The sequence below is a fragment of the Haemaphysalis longicornis genome, unplaced genomic scaffold (genome assembly GCF_048455015.1).
Source record: "Haemaphysalis longicornis isolate Haplotype H1 unplaced genomic scaffold, Haemaphysalis longicornis Haplotype H1 scaffold_1, whole genome shotgun sequence".
Classification (NCBI taxonomy): Eukaryota; Metazoa; Arthropoda; class Arachnida; order Ixodida; family Ixodidae; genus Haemaphysalis; species Haemaphysalis longicornis.
Genome location: NW_027526203.1, coordinates 322,531,199 through 322,551,092, shown reverse-complemented (window position 1 = coordinate 322,551,092; position 19,894 = coordinate 322,531,199). Strand labels below are relative to the sequence as shown.

Below are 19,894 nucleotides of genomic sequence, written 5' to 3'. Positions count from 1 at the left end.
CACTTCACATGCCCAAATGATGGCTTTACTTTCCCTGAAAGCGCAGTAACTTCACTTGGGACCCCTCGTTTCTGGGGGCATAAGCCCGAGCCTTCAACGGCAGAACGCGAAGGGGATATGGCTAATTACAACTGAAGTATTAACTACATCGAACGAGCACGGAAAGGTCCCACTGCAAGACAAAGGTAACTTACCGAAAATGGTTCAGTTTGCAGCGGCTATCGCCGTTATTAGACTTAACTCTAGGTATCTCCGACGTTAATCCTCACGACCTGGCCAAGCAACGTCACTCATGGTGCGTCAAGCTGCGAGTACCTCTTACAGTTGCTAGACTTGCAAGCGCCACTTTTTGTATTAGTTTATAAAACTTGCTGTTGGACGAGTTGGTTTAAGACTTGAGTCCTGAGTCTTTTTGAGTGATAGTTCTGTCTACGCTCCGTGTGTCTTGTGTTTATTTTTTGTTGCGCTCTCTTTAAAGGGAATTATGGCCTAACACCAAGAAAAATTCGAGGAGAAAGAGTTAGGAAATGCACCTTCGCAGTAGTGTGCTGCTAAATCTGTGGGTATTTGACACTCCGGGAGTTTTCGCACACACACGGACATAAAAATCCCGACCTAGTGGAGGCCAGCCGCTTCGCTGTAAAATAACTGTAATGGCGATTTGTTACATTTTTGCAAGGTAATCGTAACTGCAACTCGTTACCCTATTTTAGGTAACTTGAACAATCGAAGCTGGGAAGGGATAGCGTTGTGTAATCGGTATATGGGCGCGGTAATGGGTCGCTCCCTTCGGGGAATCAGTGTGTGCACAACACGCGTTCTAGCGAATTCATTGGGGTTGCAAATTCATTCTTACTTCCTGTAAAGTTGAGTGATACCGCGCAAAGAGAATACGATGCAATTTCTTGAAATTACTTTTTGCCCCGCAATGAAAAAAACAAACAACATAAAAGCTCGAAATAAAAGGTGAAAGAAACGCCTGCGTTAAAGCCAAGCCATAGACCATTTATTTATTCCGCACCAACTCATTTTATACAAACTTCCCATGTTCTGATTTTACAGTTGAATTAGGGTTTACCTCTCGTTCCCCCTCTTCAATTTAGTTTTAATTCTTAGATGAGGCCGTACACGCTTGACTTCCTACCCAATGAAATGTAATACATTAGCCAAAAAATAGGTCTATAGCTTTTGCTAATACCGTACTCGTCGTCGTTGAGAAGCAACTAACGCAGGAAATAATATTCAGAGTTGTTATCCTGATTCTATGGACAATTTTTTTGACCACTGCGAGGAATGGAAGTCTGACGCAAACCTCAATAGAACCGGTCCGGTATTACTTCGCTGGAATGAAAGCCTTTGGTATAGAAAATATAGGAGAATTCTGTGCATTCCGGAGTTGCGAGCCAAAATGGCTACAGACCAAAGGGCAATTGGAACCCCATGTGATTCTCTTTCTCTTTCGCTAACCTATTTATAGGCTAAGGCTTCATGTATACGCAAACCACATAAAAAGTATCGCGGTAATTTGCTTTATCTACGCGGCCATGGGCCCTAATCCTGTGAGTGGTCAATACGCAGCGCATTCTATGTCGTACGCTCGTTGATGAAATATTCGAATCTAACAGCGTCGGCAGAGCTAATGAAAATTGCCTCACCGCCGTTGGTAACTCTTTGCGAAATACTTGGCCGCTCTACTTTTGCCCACTACGGGGGAGAATTTTAGCTATAGAGCGAATTACTTTTTTGGCGCCGTTTTTCTTTTGAGTTCTCACTTTCATTTTCGATTTCCAATTCCAGCTTTCTTTGCGCGCTTACAGTCAAGTTCAATTCGTTCAGTTCTCACGTGCACACGTGGGTGAAAGCAACGGGCGGGAAACGGTATCTTGAATTGGTATGACAGTAATCGAAAAATTTTCGCTCCGCCTGCCGTTTCTTATAAGGCCGTAAGAAAAAGGCCGGGCGGGGTGACACGTGAAAGAAAAACTGGAGAGCGACAAAAATGTGCACGCAAGCTTGTCAATAAGCGTGTTTGAGCAGCATCGTCTTTCAGGGCGCTATTTTCTACCCTTTGCCCTGCAATTGGAGAGCCTCAAGTGAAGCTGGATGTAGAAAAAAAGATGTGTAAAGTACCTCGTGTTCACCTCGAGTTCGCTGCCAAGCTTAGGCATAGATGTAATTTCCGTTTTGCTGTCATGAAAGCGCGCGGATGTCTAGGGTGAGAGTTGTCCACGCGGGCAAACACCTACTGCATTATTGAGTCAGTTTATCGCGTGTATATAGCTTAGAGGCCGTAACCGATCGACATATTTGAGGAGCATGTTCGGTCGGTAGAGGCAATCGCTAGACCCAAGTACTGGGATCAATGTACCGCTTATATATATTGTAACGTAGTATTTTGGTTACATACTGCCGCTACGGTAGCATGAAGATCGGAAGGAAAAAGTCGAGGCGTCGAAGAAGTTTTAAGGTTAACTTGTTTACTTTACTGATGACATTGGTAACATTTAGCACATACGAACTTGAAACAATTACACTTATTACATAGATGAAAAAGGCAGTCAAAAGATTCAGAGTACTTAACGAAACATGGTTGGCGGGCATAGGGCTCCCGGCGTCTGGCCCCGACGATCGGCAGTAAGCGGCTCTCCTGGTGTTGCTCGCCCTCTCGCGCCAGAGGGGCCGCGTTATGTTTGCTTTGGGGGGACGCATTGGGGGAAAAAGCGCATCCTAGCGTGTGCGGACTATCGGGAGCAAGTCTTAGGCACACCCGCAGCCAATCAGGAAGACGCTTCTAAGCTCCAATCAGACATGTCCCCGCCAAAGTGAAAAGGACCAAAAACACAGACACAAGGTTTCGACTCAAAACGCGCGCTTGGAGAATTACGGGCGTAGAGCAAGTAGTTAGACAAAACGCACTAAAGTAAACAGGGGAAAAGGGAAGGTCGTCGGAAGAACACAGCGGCCCGCGTAGGCGCGCAACGGGGGTCGGAGACGCCAGTGCGTGCGGTAACAGAAGCCGAGGCGAGGGTTCGCTTCCCCCAACAGCCGTCGTCTCCCGGTCGGCCGACGGGCAGACACACGCGCCGGAGCCGTTTCTCAGAAAAATAGGGGGCCACGGCCCAGCCGCGTCCGAAGCGCTTTTACACACAACACTTTGGAGGAAGAGCCCTGGCTGCGGGCACAGAACGCAAAAACCGAACGAACAACATCAAGAGACCTCGGCTTCGCGACAATATATAGAGAGAGCTTATCGGTAGCTAATTTTTAGGTTCAAGTTACTGAAATAGAGCATTTGAAGAGCAAAAAGTAGATTTGTGACGTAACCCTTGTTAGGATCGGCCAACACAGGAATTCCTCGCAAGCCCTAGAGCAAAGTGTGCGTGGATGAATCACCCAGAGGCTCGAGGAGGCAAGAAACCCTGGCGCCAGCGGCGGCGGCGGTTTCAAGTGGCGGCTTCTATATCCTCGGTTCACCGGACGCTGCGGGCCACTTCTTTCCTTCATACACGTATGAAAGAAGGGTCCACCGAAAGGAAGCTGCGGTTTGAAGTGCCCAAGCTCTTCGGTTCCAACCGTCGGCGAGAGCAGGAGGCCACTCGTCTTCACGTGCTGGGAGCCGAGTTGAAATTCCGTTCTCACGGGGCCTCCAAAATGAAGACTTGCGCGAAGTGGTGCAACTCCGGCACAAGACACGATCGATGACGTGGATATTCACCCTTTCCATCGACCGAGTGGTCCGTGTGCATCAGCCACGCCTCATGTCGTGGGCGGTACATCAAGTGTCGTCCACTGCCCACCTTATTGGACAACCTGTGTGAAGTTAAATTCCCTAGCCAGGGATCTGGGGAATACGAACTCTATTTAAACGACTGTATTCGTGTTATTCTTGTTCTCCTGTCTCGACTGTCATCATGTAGAATAAACCTCCTGTACAGTTTCCTCCTAAGCAGACATCTCGAGTCTTTAGTCCGACACGATGCCGAGCCGGGACCTGCGGGCCTGAACGAGTCAGACAACCCAAGGGCCCCTCATCTCTAACACTCGTTGGCAGCAGCTGGGATGGACCGTGCCTCATCGTGCTGTCTCTGCGGGTGAGCGTTTGGCTTTTGCTATGGGATTCGCCAGGCTTCAGATTTTGAGAGAATAATCTTGCACTGGGAATCAAGCGCTTGTCAATTGAGAAGGGTTAATCTCACGACATTGCTTGGAAGCAGAGCCAAAGCAAAGCAGAGAAAGCGGGGTCATGGACCTAATGAAATTGCCGAAGTCGGACTTGCTCTTGTTATGCGAGGAACTGTCAGTAGAAGTGCAAAGCAAAATAACGAAAAAAGAGCTGTGCAAGATCATTACTAAAAGCGTCGAGAATAACGACGAGCTTGTACATGCATGGAACTTGGTTCTAGAAGCTAAAGAGAAAGCGGAACATGAACAGAAACAGAAACGACTTCAGGAGGAATCTGAACGAGAGTGGGAGAAAGAGAAGGAACGGCAAAAGTGGGAAGCTGAAAAAGCGGAAAGAGAGCTAAAGCGACTGGAGCTTGAAAAGGAAAGACGAAAAGATGGCGGTAGCGCGAGAGCCGAGACTCCTGAAAGAACATGCGAGGCAGTATCGTATCGGATGGATAAGTACATGCATCCATATGAAACTGGACGGGACATAGGATTGTACCTAGGAAATTTTGAGAGAACTTGTGAACGGGAGAACTTTGCTCGCGGTACTTGGACACAACGGCTTCTGACACTCTTGCCATGTGAAGTAGCTGAAGTGATAGCGAGACTTAGTACGGAGGATGCGGCGGATTACGAGAAAGTGAAAGCCAGCCTGCTGAAGAGATACAGGCTTTCAGATGAAGCTTTCCGCCAACGTTTTAGAAGCTCAAGCAAAGGCGACAGCGAGGGCTATCCGGATTTCGCATATGGCCTTAAGACTAACCTTTTGGAGTGGCTTAAGGGAGCAGGGGCCTATGAAAGCCGTGATGGAGTTGTCGAATGCATTTGCCTTGAGCAATTTTATCGAAGCATACCCCAAGCGGTGAAGCTGTGGGTTCAAGACAGGGAAAATGTCGGCACAGTTGAAAGAGCCGCAGAGCTAGCGGAAGAGTACGCTACTCGCAGAAGGTTGAGCACAGATGAGAGTGCATCACACGCTAGAAACGTGGCGCGGAGTCACGTTCCCAGCAAAAAGAACCTTTCTTCGAAAAGTTCCGTGCAGGCGGAGGCGCCAAAAAGAGTGCCGGAAAAGCGGGAAGGTCAGACGAAGAGAGAGGGTGCAGACAAAGCAGGAAAAAAAGAGTTTGAGGCTAGTAGGCCACTTCGCTGCTACAACTGCAATGGTGTCGGGCACTTTGCAGCCAAATGCACCAAACCTAGGGTAGTGTTCAAGTGCGTCGATGATAGCGACGAAAATCTAGAGCTCCTTAGGCCATACTTGCACAAACTGCAAGTCAATGGAAAACCTTGCAACGTGCTTCGGGATAGCGCCGCAACGATGGACGTTGTCCATCCGTCCTACGTTGCAGCAGACGATTTCACGGGGGAAGTCGCATGGATAAAACAGGCGGTGGAGGAACACAGTGTATGCCTGCCAATGGCTCGGGTGAGGATTTGCGGGCCGTTTGGGGAGCTGATAACTGAAGCCGCAGTCTCGAAGGCCCTGCCACTTCAATACCCTTACCTCTTCTCAAATCGATCGGATCGATTGCTTAACGAGGGAGGCCAGAAACTCGGAGAGGGAGTGGTGCAAGCTTTGACAAGGTCTAAGACTCGCCAGCTCGCCTCTCAGTTAAGTCAGATTCCCGAACCTAAGGTAGCCAGAGAGGCACACGCCAACCTACCATCGGAAACACTTGAGGAGGAACAAGTGACGGGTTGTCAAAGGCAGACTGATGCACAAGGCTATGACCGAACCGGGACGATCACTGAGCCAGCAAATGAAGCAGAGAGCTCTGAAGGGGCAGTGTTATCTCCAGCTTCGCGCAACTTTGATCGCCTTCTTAAGGTTAACCGGGAGTCACTAATAAAAGAACAGAGAGAGGACCCCACTTTGGAGAGATTGCACGTTACGGCCAAAGAAGGCATTGCTCGACGCAATATAACTGTGCATGAGAAAGGAGGCTTACTGTATCGCCACTACCAGGACAAAAAAGGCAAAACACTCTATCAGTTAGTCGTGCCTGAAAGATACAGAGCGGACATTTTGAGTCTGTGCCACGGGAATGGCTGGTCAGGACATCTTGGGATCAATAAAACAAAAGAGCGGCTGCTAATGGAATATTATTGGCCAGGATGTTTCAAAGACGCGGAGCGCTATGTGAAATCATGCGATGCGTGCCAGCGTGTGGGCAAATCGGGGGAGACATGGAAGGCTCCACTGAAAATTGTGCCACTAATCTCGGAACCTTTCCGTCGGCTTGTAATATACACAGTAGGCCCTTTGCCCAAGACTAAGTCAGGCTACAAGTACCTGCTTACTATGCTGTGTCCAGCCACAAAATTTCCCGAAGCCATTCCGTTGAAAGAACTGAGCTCCTCAGAGATAGTTGACGCTCTTCTATCGGTGTTCGCGCGTATAGGATTTCCGGCCGAAATCCAGACGGATCAGGCAACAGTTTTTACGAGCGCTTTGACTACCACGTTCCTAGAGAGGTGCGGAGTAAAGCTGCTACACAGCTCAGTGTATCATCCGCAGTCTAACAGTGTGGAAAAATGGCATTCGGTTCTAAAGCGGGTGGTACGTGCTCGGTGCTATGAGCACAAAGAGGACTGGGAGGACTGTCTGCAGGCCACATTATTTGCTTTGCGTACGGTTCCCCACGAAGCTACGGGTTTCACCCCAGCGGAACTTGTGTACGGAAGAGCCCTGCGCTCCCCCCTCCGAATGCTGAGAGAAATGTGGGAGGGCACAGGAGAGAACCAGACAGTGGTAGAGTACGTGCTTCAACTACTGGACCGCCTTAACAGTACGAGGGAGATAGTAAACCGCAATATGAAAGCTTCCCAGGAGGCTTCCAAAGTCTACTATGACAAAAACGCCCGCCTTCGAACTTTCCGCGTGGGCGATCGCGTCATGATTCTTCGGCCATCGAGGAAAAATAAACTGGAAGTTCACTGGGACGGTCCTGTAGAAGTTATGCAGAAACTTTCTGAGACGAATTACGCGCTAAAGATTCCAGGAAGAGGGAAGCAGGTGAGAATTTATCACTGCAATCTCATGAAGCCGTACATGGAACGCAGCGGGATCGTAAATCTAATGCTAAACGAACCCGAGGAGCTCGATAGCGAGATTTTAGATTGGAAGGAGAATGCAGGAGATAGCCTCAGCGTGGAGAAAATCTTGGCTCTTTCTGTAAATACAGAATCTCTGAGTTCGGGCCAGATTAACGCTCTAAAGCGGCTGTTAAGCGAATTCGCTGACCGATTCAGCAGCCGTCCAGGAAAGACACACCTCCTGACGCACGAAATAGAGCTCACGTCTGACGAGCCGATACGGTCAAAACCATACAGGCTATCACCTCGGCAGAAGGAGATAATGGAAGCTGAAATACAGCGCATGCTTAACTTGGGGGTAATAGAGCCAGCTGAGAGTGACTACACCTCACCGCTGATTTTAGTTGAGGCACCAGGCAAAGAGCCTCGTCCCTGTGTAGACTACCGAAAGCTGAATGCTATTACCAGGGACCAACTATACCCGATTCCGAACATAGAAGAAAGACTAGAAAGAGTGAGCGGCGCAAAATTCATTTCCACCCTCGATCTCGTGCGCGGATATTGGCAAGTACCGCTCTCAGAAAGTGCGAGCAGGTATGCCGCTTTTATCTCGCCGGTTGGCACCTTTCGACCCTTAATGCTGTGGGGATCCTGACGCCCAGGCCATTGCGCGATCACTGGGTTTGTGCCATCGGGCGGCGCTTTTCCCCTCTCTCCTCCGAAATTCCGGCTCGTCTTGGCGCCTCTGTGTAGAGCCGAGCCGTCTCTCAAACTCTTGCGTGAGGTGAAGCCTGCAGAGACCGTTGCGGCGATAAAACACTGTCACGCAGCGGGCGCTCCGCCCTGGTAGCGGAGCTAACCTCACCTCATTGGTCCGTTTGAACGAGGCCCGAACCCGACTCTCGCCGAGGACGCGAACGCGCGTCCTGCGCGGGGGTCCGTTCGGGGAGACGCTTCCAGGACGCCGAAGGCGTTGGCCGAAGGTATGTGACGCTTTCTTTACCAGCCGGCGGCAACTCTGTTGCGCCGGCGAAAGCCCACCAGCCCTTCCGGCTGCGGCCCGTGCCTAAGGCTGCTCCTATTGTCCCTACGCTTGAATATAGTAAGGCCGTACCTACCACTCGACGAACACGCCGTGCGGTACGCGCCTGTGAGCGAATGGGCCCCGTCTCCCTCGCTGCTGCGAGCCGATCCGGCCAGCACGGCGATGCGCGCGCGCACAACGTGCGAGCACCCCGGAATTTGCCCTGACAGAAGAGCCCACTGGCTCTGCGCCGACGAAACGTGCGCACTTGCGCGTGGCGCCCCATCGCCCCTTTCACCTAACGGGAAGCACGTACCTGTACTGTAAATTGTGTAATTGGGACTGTAAAATATGTGACTAGAATGTTAGTATAAAATAAACGTCTTCCCTCCGTACCCTGGGCATATTCCTTTGTCGCCCCTTTCTCCACCTGCCCAACAGAGGCGGTGTTAGGTTGGCGCGACGGCGTTTCAGTATCGTGAGCGTTCTCAAATAGCTCGAACCCGCGGTGGTTCCTCGCAGTGTGCATGAATGCCTGCCTTGTGCAAAGCTAGCGTTATGCATATTGCGAGGTAGAGAGACCACAATGCTTAGTTTTGGGCTGAAGAATGCCCCCTTCAGTTTCTCGAAACTCATGGACATCGTACTCAGGGATATGCAGGGCTTTGCTCTCCCTTATTTGGACGACGTCGCTATATTTTCAGAAACGTGGGAAGAGCATCTAGAACACCTTAAGAGCGTGTTTTCTAGGTTGCGAGAGGCCGGACTAACTATGAAGGCGGAAAAGTGTAGGTTTGGTTGCGCTCACGTGGCTTACTTGGGCCATGTTGTCGGCCGGGGAACTAGGAGTCCATCAGAGCTAAAAATTGCTCCGATCGTGGCATTTCCCCAGCCTCGAACTAAGACGGACATTCGATCCTTTTTGGGACTGGTCGGATATTACCAGCGGTATATCCCGAACTATTCACAGCTGGCAAGCCCCTTAACTGACGCGTTACGAAAGGGAGCACCCACTGAAGTACCCTGGGATGCCCAAAAAGAAAACGCCTTCAAGAGTCTGAAGGCAGTGCTTATGTGCCGACCTCTGCTCCGAACCCCTGACTATTCTAAAGAGTTTATAGTCCAGTGTGACGCCAGTGATAGAGGAATGGGTGTTGTCTTAAGCCAAGTGGGCGACGACCGCGAAGAACACCCGATTCTGTACGTCAGCCGTAAGCTGACCTGTAGAGAGGAAACGTACAGCGCTTCGGAAAAAGAGTGCGCCTGTTTAGCATGGGCGGCGCAGAAGTTGTCGTGTTACTTGTATGGAGCAAAGTTCATCTTTGAGACCGACCATTGCCCTCTCACGTGGTTGAGGCAAATGTCCCCCAAAAATGGTCGCCTGCTCAGATGGAGTCTAGCTCTCCAGGAGTATAATTTCTCTGCACGCTACAAGAAGGGAAAACTGCATGCGAATGCTGATGGCTTAAGCCGACTGTTATGAGGAAACTCAGTTGGATCGCCTCCGGGGTTTCTTTTTATTTTAACCTTGTTTAGGGCAGTCCGCCAGTGGCGTTTTCTACAGGACCTATACCCTTGCTTTGGCGGCACCAAAATTCAGCCAAAATCAAATAGCTTCTGTAGTAAAGTGTTTCGTTGTCGGTGCAGGAAGCCTGGTGGGTCTTTGGCGAATTCTGAACGCTTGCGTGTGGGGCAGTGCAGTGTTGCATGGGATAGCCCACTGGTGCTTTCCTTTGTTAATTGTTCAAGCTCGTATGTTCCTTGGTGCAAGACGGCCCCAACACCCAATTCCAGGCTCATCTCTTCCTGCCCAGCGGTCGTCAACGCTGGCCATTCGAGATTTTTCGGGCCACGGAGGAGCTGTTAGGATCGGCCAACACAGGAATTCCTCGCAAGCCCTAGAGCAAAGTGTGCGTGGATGAATCACCCAGAGGCACGAGGAGGCAAGAAACCCTGGCGCCAGCGGCGGCGGCGGTTTCAAGTGGCGGCTTCTATATCCTCGGTTCACCGGACGCTGCGGGCCACTTCTTTCCTTCATACACGTATGAAAGAAGGGTCCACCGAAAGGAAGCTGCGGTTTCAAGTGCCCAAGCTCTTCGGTTTCCAACCGTCGGCGAGAGCAGGAGGCCACTCGTCTTCACGTGCTGGGAGCCGAGTTGAAATTCCGTTCTCACGGGGCCTCCAAAATGAAGACTTGCGCGAAGTGGTGCAACTCCGGCACAAGACACGATCGATGACGTGGATATTCACCCTTTCCATCGACCGAGTGGTCCGTGTGCATCAGCCACGCCTCATGTCGTGGGCGGTACATCAAGTGTCGTCCACTGCCCACCTTATTGGACAACCTGTGTGAAGTTAAATTCCCTAGCCAGGGATCTGGGGAATACGAACTCTATTTAAACGACTGTATTCGTGTTATTCTTGTTCTCCTGTCTCGACTGTCATCATGTAGAATAAACCTCCTGTACAGTTTCCTCCTAAGCAGACATCTCGAGTCTTTAGTCCGACACGATGCCGAGCCGGGACCTGCGGGCCTGAACGAGTCAGACAACCCAAGGGCCCCTCATCTCTAACACCCTTTAGTGCATTGCGCCTATGACGAGTAAATAAATATGTGTCAAAAGTGCGGGGAACGGAGTCAATTTGATAATTATGCCTGTACTTCGTTATTGCAATGCAACAGGACATCGAGTTAGACCGTGGGTGAAGAGCATGATCAGCTTTAGTTGTTGTCGTTTACTAATGGAAAGATCCTAGCCACCTGGAACAAAAATGTTAAGCGGCCCGGAGGCAGCTCCACAATATGCGTGGCTTGCAGCTCGGCATTTGACGGTGAAGGACAATAACAGCTTTACGTTAGGGGGGTTATTTATGTGCCGGAGCGTACAGCCTCTTGCTACGACAAATGTAACAGCGGGAAGAGAACAGAACAGGGGCGCATAACATGCTGCCCCTGTTCTGTTCCGAAAAAAAAAAATGTTCTATCGTCGCTGGCACCAGTAGCAAAAGCTTGAGCGTGCAGGTAGAGGATAGAAATTTTCCTGCGCTATGAAAACAGTTTTTAATCAAATAGAAAGTGAGCTATTACCGCTATGTCTGTATCCTTCACTCCACGTGAAAGAACTGTCTCTGAAACAACAACCAACTTCAATTTTGAGATCACCACCCATGGCTGGTCCGGTTATTCATTCAGTTGTATGAATATAATTGAAATTCACCACTCACAGAAAAGTTCGTCCTGTTTCTGCTTTTATGCGCAAAAGAACGAGATATCTACAAAAGAAGATAGAAGGCTTACGAGAGAATCATCACCGCCGCCTTAAAAAGCTCGTGCAGGAGCACTGTAAACTATTCTGCTGACATGTGAGACCAGGATAGTTTTTCACGCTTGCAAAATCAAAAGCCGCCCTGTAGAGAGAGAACAAAGGTTATAAAATAATAAGTGCCAAACGTTTCTCCCAGACACACACTAATTTGTTTTGTTGAGCATTATTATTGTGACCCGAATGTTCCTTGCGATCTGGGCTCGACACATTCCCCGAGGGCGCGCGATCAATACGCCGCAGCCGATATAAGCCGTTCGCAAAACTGCAAGGACTTGTGCATATGAAAAGCTTATAAAAACTTTTCAATACCACGCCGCCTCTTCCAGGCAAGCGCGACAAATTTAGGTATAGGTAGAAATTGCTCAGAACCAAACTAAAGCCACGGAATTGTTAGCGCTCTCTACACTCTGACGTTACGATATCCGCAGGGTCCATAACAATTTTTTTTTGCTTCAGACTGAAAGAAAACTAGCTGTTATTCCCCCGAAACGGCATCCCACCGTAGCCACACATCGTTTACGTGCAAACATTCTGAAGGCATTTGAGAATGTTAACGCTCAGAACCGGTATTATAAAGAAAGAAAACCTGCACGCCCGCACACACGCCAGCGCATGCATATTTACACAAACATACACACGCAAACACACGCCCATATATACACGCACATGCACGCGCACACACATGTACAGAAACAGAGAGGGTAGTCTGCTTCCAGTACGGTTACTTTGGTGTTCGTGATCACCACGACTAAACGGTGCGGAGCTGGTCACGGCCTCCGCAGCATGTCTTCGCTCATCAAACATTGCTAAAGGCCGATTACACCGAAGATTTTGGGCGCTGCTTGGAGTACGGATTAAAAAAAAAACACACCCCTGGATATCAGTGATTCTAATCAGCAATAGTAGCAACGATACTAGTAGGTGCGAGTATACTACAAATACCCCATGGGGAACAAATAGCATTCCTTCACCCGCGGACGGTCTGGTCACGTTATTGTAGTATTCCGACACAATCTCTCTATGAAACGCCGAAAAAGATATTGGCCCTCAGCCCCTAGCAGCAGTGGAGCACCTGAGCAATGTAGTGGTCAGTTAAGCGATGCAGAAGGTGCCAAGAAGACGTGTTCGGACACGCTTTTACAAGTAACTGATGATGATACGCCGCTTGGTGTATGCATGCTGCAGTGCTATCTATCATGATGTAAGATGACAATGCTCAGTAGAAGCCTTTCGAGCGTTAATCCAGTATTGTACATGGGCCTTATTGGGTATAGCACTGCGGTCATCAGCACGTAAGGCGCGTTACAACTGAACGAAGTTTTACGGGCCTGTAGGCACGGGCAATCCCATTAACAAAAAAAAATGCGTTTCACATCACTCAAAGGAATGAAAGAGAGAGAGAGAGGGAGAGAGAAAGAGAGAGAGAGAGACAGGTTTGCCGGAATTCTGACTCCGACATGCCACTCGGCGGGGGAAGGGGAAGGGAGGAAAGAAAAAGGCCCGATAGATAGCGGGGCAGAAAAAGGAGAAACAAAGGAAAGAGATAAAATAAGAGGGAAAAAAATTGCACGTCCAGTTTGTGTTAGTAGTGCGATGAAGCAGTCTGAAGATTGTTTCTTTAAACTTTATTCAACTTCAATGACGCTGATCTCGTCTAGATAATCTAACAACGGTGCTAATACTTCGCGTTGAGCTGATGGAGAGGGCCATGGACCAAGAAGTACTTTCGAGGTGCGAGACAGGCATAGGAAATTCGGTTTTATCTTGGAATCGAAAGTTAAAACTAGAAATAAGAAAAAAAAAACTTGCGCTTCTTAGATGGGCGAAGGCGTCCGAGAACTGACCTCCGTCATGTGGTAGCGTGGCGAACGAGCGGCTTTCAGGGGAGTTTTGTTCGCAGGGACGTCATCCTGAACGCAGAAGCGTCTGTAGCCCGGACGTGCGTCAGCAGAAAGAAAACGGCGAGGAGCGTCATTAGAAGGGTGAGACAGCGGAACCTAGCCATCCTGATGTGCTGGCTCGGGTCTACATCACCGCGCGACACAAGCGCGAACAGCGAAACAATTCGGAATGTGAGTTTAGTGATTGCCATTTATACCTATTTAAACTAGTTAGTTTAGTAAGTTTGAGCATTGCGAGAAAGCTGAGGGAACTTTTATAATCGCTGAGTATCAGAACCAGTTGCTACTTTCGCCTTTTGTAATACCTGTTAATACACAAGCAAATTGGTATTCACCAAATTAGAAAACGGAGTCCCATTCGTGGCGAGGAGTAGTCAAAGATAGTGCTTGTTTAGCGGCCAGATGTCTGTATGCGGTCTCTACATTTTGTTTTCGTGCCATGGAAACCAATATTTAACGTATCTTTGCCGTACGACCACTTAATTTTTACGATACGATTTTTGTAATCGTAATACGATTACAAATTTACAATAATACGACTTACAATACAAGATTACAATAATACGACTTAATTTTACGATACCATTTTTGTAATCGTAACCACTTAATTTAATACGATTTTTGTAATCGTGTTTCTACTGTGTCACCCAAAGTTGATAATGTGCATTTCCCGCCTATGGACCCACTTGTTGTTGATTGGGTTGGCATTAGAAAATAATTCAGAACCTAAAGGTACCCTCCCCCGGTGCTGATGGTATCACTGCGCAGTTTTTGAAGCTAACCGAAACATACTCGTCTCTAATATTGTCAAACCTGTTTTCGCAATCTTTGCAGTTTTCTGTGCTGCCGAGCGACTGGAAGGCGGGAAGGGTGGTGCCAGTTCCGAAGCAAGGTGATGCCTCCAACCCTTTCAACTATAGGCCCATTACACTCGCAAGTATCCCCTGCAAACTGCTTGAGCACGTAATCCATTCTAATTTGATAACTTTCCTCCAGGACAACAAATTTTTTGATAACCACCAGCATGGTTTTAGAAAGTATTTTTCATGGGAAATACAACTTTTAGTTTTCACTAATGATTTATTTTCCATAACAGACCGGGGTGCCATTGTCGATTGCATTTTTCTAGATTTTCAAAAAGCGTTCGATTCAGTTTCCCATCAACTTCTTTTGTAAAAACTTCGTGCTGTTAACATAGAAAGCAGCTTACTCAAGTGGATAGAGTGCTTTTTGTCTAACCGAACACAATAAGTAAGTGCTAAAAATTGTAACTCACCGTTGCAACACGTAACATCTGGGGTGCCGCAAGGTTCTGTGTTTGGTCCCTTACTCTTCCTAATTTATATTAATGACCTTCCTAACATTATTTCTTCTACAATTAGACGTTTTGCTGATGATTCCGTGATTTATCGTGAAATAACTAACCCAGAAGATTCCGTCTCTATCCAACGTGACATTAATGCCGTATCTTCTTGGTGCAATAATTGGCTGATGCAACTTAACGTTAACAAATGTAAAATAATGCGAATTTCTTCTGGCGTTAGGCATTAAACAGTATAACCCGTCTGAGCTATTTCCGTATGAACTTAACAATGTACATTTATCTTCTGTCTCTTCTTATAAGTACCTTGGCGTCCACATTAGCACTAATCTGCAATGACATGAACATATTAATTATGTTACCAATAATGCTAACCACATGCTTGGCTTCTTGCGTCGTAATTTTGCTCTTGCTCCAGTGTCTTTAAAACTCTTACTATATAAACCCTTGTTAGATCAAACATCGATTTGGGACCCTCATATGGTGGTGTTGTCTTCATCCTTGGAAGCCATTCAGAACCGGGCTGCTCGATTCATTGTCACAAACTACTCACGAACCGCTAGCATCACGTCAATTAAATCTTCTCTTAAACTCAGTGACCTTGCTGCTAGAAGGAAAATTGCCCGCTTGTGCCTCTTTCATAAGATTTACTTTACTAACTCCATTCTAAAACAGGCTCTCATTTCTGCTCCATACTACAACTCCGCACGAAACGATCACAGGTTCAAGATAGGGGTTCTTAAGTGTCGCGCAAATGCCTACTTTCACTCGTTCATTCCCAAGACCTCCATCGCCAGCATTCCGGATCCTACATCATTCAAAACGGCTGTAACTAATATTGTATGAAATGTTAACCACTCCTCTCTGTAACGCCTTCGGGCTTTGAGAGTATTTTAATAAATAAAAATAAATTCTGTCGTGTCCGGGTTACCCAGGAGGTGCTGTCGAACAATTTAATCTAGCTGTGCGAAGGAAGCGCGCAATGTACACGAAGCTGCGCCTTAAACAGGCAAGAAGCAACCGTCGCTAAAGCAGACGACAAAGCCGGGTCCCGCCGATGCGCCCGCCGGTGTGAGAGCGTGCGGGGAAAACTGAGTAAATTCGCCGCGCCATCTACACTGTGCTCCGTGAGTGAAAACCGCCATTCCCTCCGCAGCCCATAGAGTTTCTTAGTAAGTATACTAGAGAGGAAACTGCACCTGGTAATCCATGTCGTCGTAGGGGTTTATAGGAAGACACCAACTTTTGGCTTTCGCTTGGCATGATAATTGGATTCTTAAGCGGTTTATGGGATTTGCTTTCTTCACTATGCATTAACACGTCTACGAGCTACGAGTAAGCCGAAATGCTCCCTGTTCTGTGGTAGCCGTGTTCGGTGGAATGGCAGTGCGTGATCGTACTTGACATTGGTCATGTCGCAGTCGCAGGACGTATGACTGAGCGGGTAATATGCCGCTGCGAAATTTATAGCTGACGAAAAGAGAAACAAAACGTGCTTCGACGAAGACAAGATACGACAGATACGGCGCCTGTATCCGTCCTATCTTGTCATCATCCACGAATGTTTAACGCCACGTTGTCTTTTTTCTTGTTAAATAGCTGACGGTCAGTGCACCGGCTGAGCACGAAGGCGACGTTTTCATAGAAACGCTTAAAAACTTTCCAAACTCTTCAAACAACTTATTTTTTGAAATAATGGTAATATAATAAAAAGAGTCTCTAATGAGTTTCGTCCCCAAGTATTAACATTGTTCGCAACTACCTTGGCCTGCAGAATAGCAGGCACAACCGTACCGGCAAAAATACGTTACATCCTTTTTCTTTAGTTTAGAACAGTCTGTTTTATTTTCCGCTTACATAATTGCACAGTATTCTTCGTGTTTTTTTAGCACTTTGTTTAAATTTGCGGTCAATAAAACATTTCATTCCAAGCCAATGATGAAACTAAGGTGAAAGCATGATGTAATGGCGGCCCATGACGACACAGACGGCCTTGATGTGAGCCGCATAGACGCTAGCGCCAGATTCCTGTCTAGTGTATATAGTAAGAAACTTTATGCCGCAGCCGCGTTGAGAGTTTCTTGTCCCGCACGCCTCGAAAGAACCGTTGGCTGGTAGGGTGGAAAGTTTCCTTTAAAAATAGCGAGTGTACGGGAACGTGCGCGTCGTGGGGAACACCCGGTGCCGGCCAGCTCGCCCTTTGAGAACACTCGGCCGAGTGTTCGTGGCGTGATCTTTTGCGTGCTCTTCTCTTTACCGGTTCACGTGCGGCCGGGTCTCCGACGAAGGGAGAGGGGCCGCCAGCTCTGCTGTTTCTCCAGTCTTGCACCACTAGTGAAAGCTGCTCCAATTTTAAAAAAAGAGGAATCTCATTGAAAAACAGACAAATTTGAAAGTGTCAAGCATTGGGAAGCACATAGAATTGGCGGGTTTGCCAAACTGAACAGAATCAAGGTACGTTACATTTGTAGCTTCAGTGTCGTAGACTGGGAAAATTTTATAAAGGGCGACGTTCAGGAGCAATAAAACTGACAGACGATTTGGCTACCCCGACCACGGCATATCGTGTGAAAGCAGCAAAAAGTTTGTCCAATAAGACAGTGCGGATATGCGCAACTCCGTGAGAACGTAACACTTCGGTAGGCTTCAAAGTACCCGCACATGATTCAGGTTACGCGCAGACCTCCATGACATCACCAGTCGATCGGCAGATCACTTACAATCATTTACTACTCGCAAGAGGCCTGTAGGCGTTTTCTGAACGGAAGAGTAAGCCACTGCACACTCCACGTACGCCTCGAGACAGAAGGCGGCGTAACTCGACAACCTGTACGCTCACTTACGTTCCAACACAGGGTCATGTCGTCCCCGGAACACGCGGAAATAACAGGGGACAGGGTTACTCGAGGCTAAACTACAAGCCAAGCACCCGAAGAACCCGACCTCGAAGTACCTACGCCAGTCATCATGAAGTACTCAGCCACACTAGCATATTAGAAAAATCAGATAGAGATTCAGAGTTTTTGATCCTTTTTGGCGTCCAGAGCAAGAAAGATGCCTTTTTGTGAGGTGCTTCAGTTGTCGATGACCTGTTCCTTGATTTCAAACACGATGGCCTGGCTGACACGTCGGGCCGGAACCCATGCTTGGGGTCCGGGGGCCCTTTCCTTCCCTCTTTTGCTTTTTCTTGTGAGTGCTTAACCTGTCGACCCCCCTGTGTTCCAGTAGCCTTTTCAGTCACGAAGGAAACAAACATCGGCCTCAAGTGGGATATCTCCAAGAATTTATTGAGTTTCGGGAGCATGGTGACGTCGCCGCGTTTCCACAGAAACGGCAGTCCGCCACACCACCATACTAAGTTCGCTTTACGGGGTAGATCCCTCTTACTTGTTTAGAAAAGCCCTCGCTCCGTTGCATCTTGTTTGTTCCCTGTCTTCTAGGATCGTGAGCTCGGGCACTGCAGGGCACAGCTTTGCTCTGGTGAATGGCTGATCAAGTTCAGGTTTTAAAATTCTCCCCTATGTAGAGTAAGTAGCGGCTGGTGATGTTTAATTGCGGTTTTAGAGCACAAAGTTCTTCTTTTCTGCTTCCAGAACAGATTTCTCAGCGGCGGAAATTCGTGGATGAGACATTCCGCGTGTTTTCTAATCGTTGATTTTACTCGAGATTGTCGTGGACAAGCGATCTCGAAATATTGCAAGCTCCCTGTCTGCTGTCGCATGGTCGACTCATACCTTGTCGTGTCGTAGGGTGGATTTAAGGTACAACGGGAATAAATGGGCACAAATGAATTGCTAACTCTAATTCAAAAGCAATAAACTAATAATAATAATAATAATAATAATAATAATAATAATAATAATAATAATAATAACAATAATAACAACAATAATAAGATTAATAATGTTTATTTACCTGCCCAGGAACAGCCAAAGGCCTGAGTGCTGGCGCACGCATAGTTACATAAAAACAAAATACAAGAAACATATTGCAAGAAACAAACAAGCGACAAGATACACACAAATTGAAGTAATGAAAATGACATAAATAAAACAAAGGTGGAGTGGAAGGTGGGCACAGGTAGAAAAGAAAAAAAAAAAGACGCCTTTGTGGCTCTGCTTGTTGTAAAGACAGCACAACAAGCAGAGCAACAAAGTTCGACACCAATACGACAAAAACGACGGCAAGAGTACAGAGACAAATGATAAGACGAACAAATCGCAAGAAACAGTTTCGAAAATAGGGAACTATCCGTTCTATTTTTGCTATGCAAGCCACGGTTGTTGGTTTGCAGACTGATCTTGCTCGGGCGGAAGGGTGCCTTGAAGAACTACGTAAGCAGGTGTCTGAAGTTAGGCGCCACCAAGATTCGTATTCCGCTCCAGGTGGCGTGGCGGCACCTCAGGCCAGCCAGCCAACGTTTGTGGACATCCTACAGGGCCCTGGCCGCGCCGCACAGACTAACTCTGCCCACTTCACAGCTTTGCATTCCGCTCCCACCGCACCTCAACGTTCTGGCTCTTATGGGGCACATTCGTACATGTCCTATGCAAGCAACCTCAACCATGTCCTTTTCCTGACCCCGATTCATCCTTCAGCAAATCCAGGTCCTGACACCATAACATTGCTGAAATCAACATTCGGTAACGACCCCTCGGGGGTAGGGGTAAACAGGTGAAGCTCATTCCATCTCGCTCGGGTCTCACTGTTGTCTCTGCCGACCGCGAGTCGATCGACAATCTAGAAAAGGCGATTTCTTCAAGTGCACAAATTAAAACTGCACTCAGGCTTACCCGGCCTCCACGATGCCTTCCGCAATTCACGATTTCTGGCGCCGACCCCAGCATTGTTCTTGGAATCTTGCGGGCTAAGATAAACGCGTGCAACAACCTGGACATTCCTGAGGGAGGAGGGCTTCCGTCATCGGACCTACTTCAGCAATCGTGCTGGCAACAATTCTCGCATAATTGAGGTCTCACCATGGGTATACAATGTACTCAAAGACCAGGACCGACTCTTGATAGGCTGGACATACTGCACCATTACGGAAAATTTCTATGTTGCAGACTTCCAAAAATGTTGCTCTTACGGCATTGTGGCAACCTGTTGCCCGAAT

The 19,894-nt window shown here is 48.0% G+C and overlaps 1 protein-coding gene across 1 annotated transcript in view; it reads left to right on the top strand.

The window, feature by feature from the left end:
• Positions 1–5,290: 5,290 nt before the first annotated feature.
• The window catches only part of LOC144159553 (uncharacterized), a 128,747-nt gene continuing 114,143 nt past the window's right edge, over positions 5,291–19,894 (top strand). Inside the window, exon 1 of the mRNA XM_077691122.1 lies at positions 5,291–6,645. Within this exon, the coding sequence (XP_077547248.1) occupies positions 5,489–6,645 (1,157 nt within the window). The 5' untranslated portion in view covers positions 5,291–5,488. The remainder of the gene's footprint in view (positions 6,646–19,894) is intronic.